Here is a 4641-nt window from a genome sequence, read left to right as displayed (position 1 = left end):
GGAGGAAACCATTCAAAGTAGTTTACGTAGGAAAGGAATGAGCGGTGCAAACTACAATAACAACTTCATTCATTAAACACTGTGCCAACACACACCCGCCGTTGAGAGTCTCCTGCTCTTCAAAGTGGTTTTTTTTTCTTCTTTTTTTAAAGTTGTACTGTCCTCATCTCACCCCTGCTGGCTCACAAGTCAAATTTGTAAAGTAGAGTCATGTTTTCTATTTTAAGTCCAGATGAGAAGCCAAACTTATAAATTCATTAACAAATTCTTGAGTGTCAGGTGACAACCTGATACAAGTGATGCAATTAAACTGTTTTCTTGTCAGTATCATGTCCTGATGACTTTATCTGCCACAGCTGGATTTTTTGTGTTGACAGGGAGGCTGTAAATTTCCATAAATCAAAAGTGTTTGTACTGACACAACTTATCCTGAAACAGCATAATTGGAGTGAAAATATTACAGACTTAATCATCTATCATAAGAAAAGAAGATAATAAAACGTGATAATGATATTTATTTTCAATTGTTACTCAAAGTGTGTTTATAAAACAAGACCAAAAGTATATTTTTGTGCAAAAAAACCTTTTAGAAATTATTTTTGCTGCTGCAGGCAATCAGTATCATTGGTTTTTATGGATTTATTATTGGCATAGTGTTATCCTCTGACGGAGGAGATGAGTCCTCCGACTTATTGCAAGGACACTGGGAATACTTTCTCTGATGTCCTTAGATGTCCCTAAACCACTTAATTATTGTGGAGCAATTTTTCATTTATGTTGGGTTTGTCCATGTAAATGTAAAATTATTTTGAATCATTTTTAAAAACTTCTACAGGTCATGTGATTTGCTAAACTGTTAACTTGTGTATTTTTTATTTTAGCACCTTGTTAAAAAGGTGGGAAAATGCACTTAATGCAGTGAAACTGAAGCCAAATTGAGAAGAATGAAAATTTTTTATCATTTCAAACCTCAAGCAGCTTAATGAAGAACTTTTTGCTTTTTCAATTCACTTCTGACTTCTTTTATATTATTATTTTTGCTTTTCTGATTACTGCAGACAACACCTAAAGTATTCAATCTAAGCTTTTCTTATGCAATGGTGTGTATTCATTTATATTTAAGTTATTTTATAATTGTAAACATATCTAGGTTTACTTAAGATACAGCTCTAGAAATAAAACATACCTTATGTAAATTTAAAGTACAATTAACACGCACTCAGCATAACGTCTGATTAAAAACAGATATAAATTCAACACTTCTGTGTTTAAGCTGAACATGTGTTTTTCATTCGTGCTATCGTTAAAAAATATTCTCAAAGCAACAAATTGCCTTTTTTGAGACTCTTTTTCTCCGTGCGCCTTGGCGCGCTGTGCGTCCTGGCGCCTGCTGCAGACCGCAAAGGGTTAAACAGGGTTACCAGCAATCCTTTTTACAGGCAGGTGCCCCCGCCAGCCCCAACCCAAAGCTGACTTATTAAAAAGCTTCTTCCACAACATCTGAGGAGCAACTCATAATTGTCATATAGCGAGTTACTGCGCTTGGCGAGTCTTGTTGACGGCGATGGCTGCAAGTCGCTAGTATAAATAGAGCATCATCGCTGCAGCTGAACTGGATTTATCAGCTGATACACACCAAGTTGGCTCGCAGATTCGGGCACGTGCGATGCGCTTTTAAGTTGTTTTCCCACCAACTTTCATTTTCAAACAAGTGAAAATCAGTCAGTGGCGGATCGCAGGCGCAGCGACAGGTTTCTGTACCTTCACCACTTGTTGATTTGCGCTCCGCTCCGGAGATGCAGTGGATGCTGTTTCCACGGTGGATCTGGATTCTGGCGTGCGCGTCAGTGTTGATGGAGCTCAGTGTGGCAGTTTTGCGCCATGTCACCTACTCACACGCGGGCATCTGCCCCAATGACATGAACCCCAACTTGTGGGTGGACGCAATGAGCACCTGCACGCGAGAATGTGAATCTGATCAGGTAATGTCAAGATTTTAGTTATCTATTTACCTTTAATTCTAATTTTATCTGTTTGAGCCACTTCAGTCTTAAAACTCATTTTCAGATTGGGTGTTTTTTGTGCGACAGATCCCTACATTATTTTCCTTTCTATGGTTAGGTTATGGTAATGTTTCATTGATACCAATGCCGATTCTGATATCAGTACCAATACAGATGCCGATACTTTTTGTCCCTTAAAAGGAAAATCACACTATTGTACAGTGCGCATTAACCCTTAAAACTACATGGCTATCACCCCGAGTGCAATTGCTTATATTGTAGATAATTTCTCAGGAACGGTTGTGTATAACTCTGTGGGGTATATTGTAATGAATAGTTTACCCTTTAGGTGATCTACAGATGTTTTCCAGGCATTTCTTTCCCTTCCGGGAAGTTTACAAACCAGCCACAAAATATAACTTTTAACACTCAAGAAAATAAATACTTGAAATAAATAAGTATAAAAGTATAATAAAAAATGAGTAAATCAAATAAAAATAAGGTAAAAATATATTATTTTTAAATGGACATAGAAGAATGTAGGGCAAATAAACTGCATAGCGAAATATTAAAACACATCATCATCACTAGAAGCATCATCATCATGACATCTAATAAAATACCATGATTAATACATGAGTAATACTTCTAAGTAATGTGACTGGTTTTCACGTGTAATTTTGGGTGTCTAAAACTCTCAGAAGTGAAAACAAACAGTATGTTTTGGATTAACACAGTGGTATTACAATGTTTAAAACAATATCTAATACACCCATGATACACCCATCCTCATTTGTGCTGAATTTTTTTTATGCCCTCACTGTGTAAAAAGCTCCCTCATGTGATCCTGTGATTTATTTCTGCGTGTCTTGCAGGAGTGTGAGTCCCATGAGAAGTGTTGTCAGAACGTGTGTGGGAATCGTAGCTGCGTGGCAGCACGTTTCATGGACGGAAACAAAGGTCCCATGGGAATGCCAAAGGAAGCAACCTGTGCCAGTTTTATGTGCACCCAGCAGGGGTCTGAGTGTGAGATCTGGGACGGCCACCCAGTGTGTAAATGCCGGGACCGCTGTGAGAGGGAGCCTCACTTCACCTGTGCCTCAGATGGCATGACTTACTACAACAAGTGCTACATGGATGCGGAGGCGTGCTCTAAGGGCATCACCCTCTCAGTCGTCACCTGCCGCTTCCACCTCACCTGGCCTAACACCAGCCCCTCGCTTCCCCAGGCAACCACTCTTCGCCCCACCACCACTCCCCTCCAGGCCACCATCCCTCCTCCAACCGAGTCTCAGCCGCCAATGGTGGTCAGCAGCCCTGCCTCCCAGACTGTCAACGTGGGCGACACAGCCAGCTTCTTGTGTGACGTCACGGGGCGACCCCAGCCTCAGATCACGTGGGAGAAGCAGCTTCCAGACGGGGTGGAGATGACAGTCATGAGGCCCAATCATGTCCAGGGTAACATGGTGGTCACTAACATCGGTCAGCTGGTCATCTACAATGCCCAGCCACAAGATTCAGGCATCTACATGTGCACGGCTCAGAACCCGTCCGGGTCGGTGCAGGCCTACCACCCACTCACTGTGCTGCCCACAAAGGTCCTCAGTACTGGGCCCAAGAACCTGACCCGCTGCTTGCCTGAAGAGTGCATAAAACCCTTTGATAGTCCAGAGGACTGTGGGAGCGAGCTGGAAAAAGTCAGCTGGTACTATGAACCTAAAATCAACAACTGCTTCTCCTTCACACATTGCCACGGCAACAACAGCCAGCAGCAGAGGAAGATGTTCGAGACCTACGAGGACTGCATGCAGTGCTGCGGTCCAGAGCTGTCAAGTCCCTGCGGGTTTCCCAGCCTGCAGGGCCCCTGCAAGGCGTATGAGCCGCGGTGGGCGTACAGCAGCACCCTGCGGGAGTGTCAGCCCTTCATTTATGGAGGCTGTGAGGGAAACGACAACAACTTTGAATCTAAAGAAGCCTGTGAAGAGATGTGCCCCTTCCAAAAGAAACACCACTGCAAGGCCTGCAAGCCCAAAGGCAAGATGGTGACGAGCTTCTGTCAGAGCGACTTTGTCATCATGGGTCGCATGTCGGAGCTCACGCAGGAGAAGAACTCGGGTCATGCTCTTGTGGTTGTGGAGGACATCTTTAAAGATGAGAAGATGGGTCTGCGCTTCTTTGGCAAGGAGCCCCTCGAGGTCACTTTTCTCAACATGGACTGGAACTGCCCCTGCCCGAACATCACGGCTGCAGCTGCAGAAGGTCAGATCATCATCATGGGCAACGCCAACGATGGCATGGCCGTCCTGCAGCCCGAGAACTACATAGGCGCCTCCACTCCTCGTCGGGTTCGGAAGCTAAAAGAGGTGGTCTCAAAGAACCCTTGTGACATTCTCAAAGCTATCACCAACAGTCCTCAGTAGGATCTGATGTCCCGTGTGTACGTAAAATCTTGTTACCTGACAAAACTGCAACAGGAAATGTGAACGTTCGCTGCGGTGATCGTTTAAAGAAAGTCTTCATTGTTTAGATGTTCTTGATGAGAAATCATCTGACTTTTTTGTGGTTTAGTTTTTTCTTTATTATGCTACGACCATTGATGTTGCTTATTGAATTTACATGTGAACACATGATTCTTGTG

The 4641-nt window shown here is 43.2% G+C and overlaps 1 protein-coding gene across 1 annotated transcript; it reads left to right on the top strand.

Moving 5' to 3' along the window:
- The first annotated feature begins 1619 nt into the window (after window positions 1-1619).
- Window positions 1620-4423, top strand: wfikkn2b (WAP, follistatin/kazal, immunoglobulin, kunitz and netrin domain containing 2b). The gene is made up of 2 exons (XM_041973167.1): window positions 1620-1982; window positions 2879-4423. The coding sequence occupies exons 1-2, from the start codon at window positions 1797-1799 to the stop codon at window positions 4421-4423; spliced, it is 1731 nt and encodes a 576-aa protein (XP_041829101.1). The 5' UTR covers window positions 1620-1796.
- Window positions 4424-4641: the final 218 nt, after the last annotated feature.

This window comes from Melanotaenia boesemani, chromosome 21, assembly GCF_017639745.1.
Source record: "Melanotaenia boesemani isolate fMelBoe1 chromosome 21, fMelBoe1.pri, whole genome shotgun sequence".
Lineage (NCBI taxonomy): Eukaryota > Metazoa > Chordata > Actinopteri > Atheriniformes > Melanotaeniidae > Melanotaenia > Melanotaenia boesemani.
The sequence above is the reverse complement of the archived record's forward strand: the minus strand, read 5'-3'. Positions and strand labels throughout refer to the sequence as shown.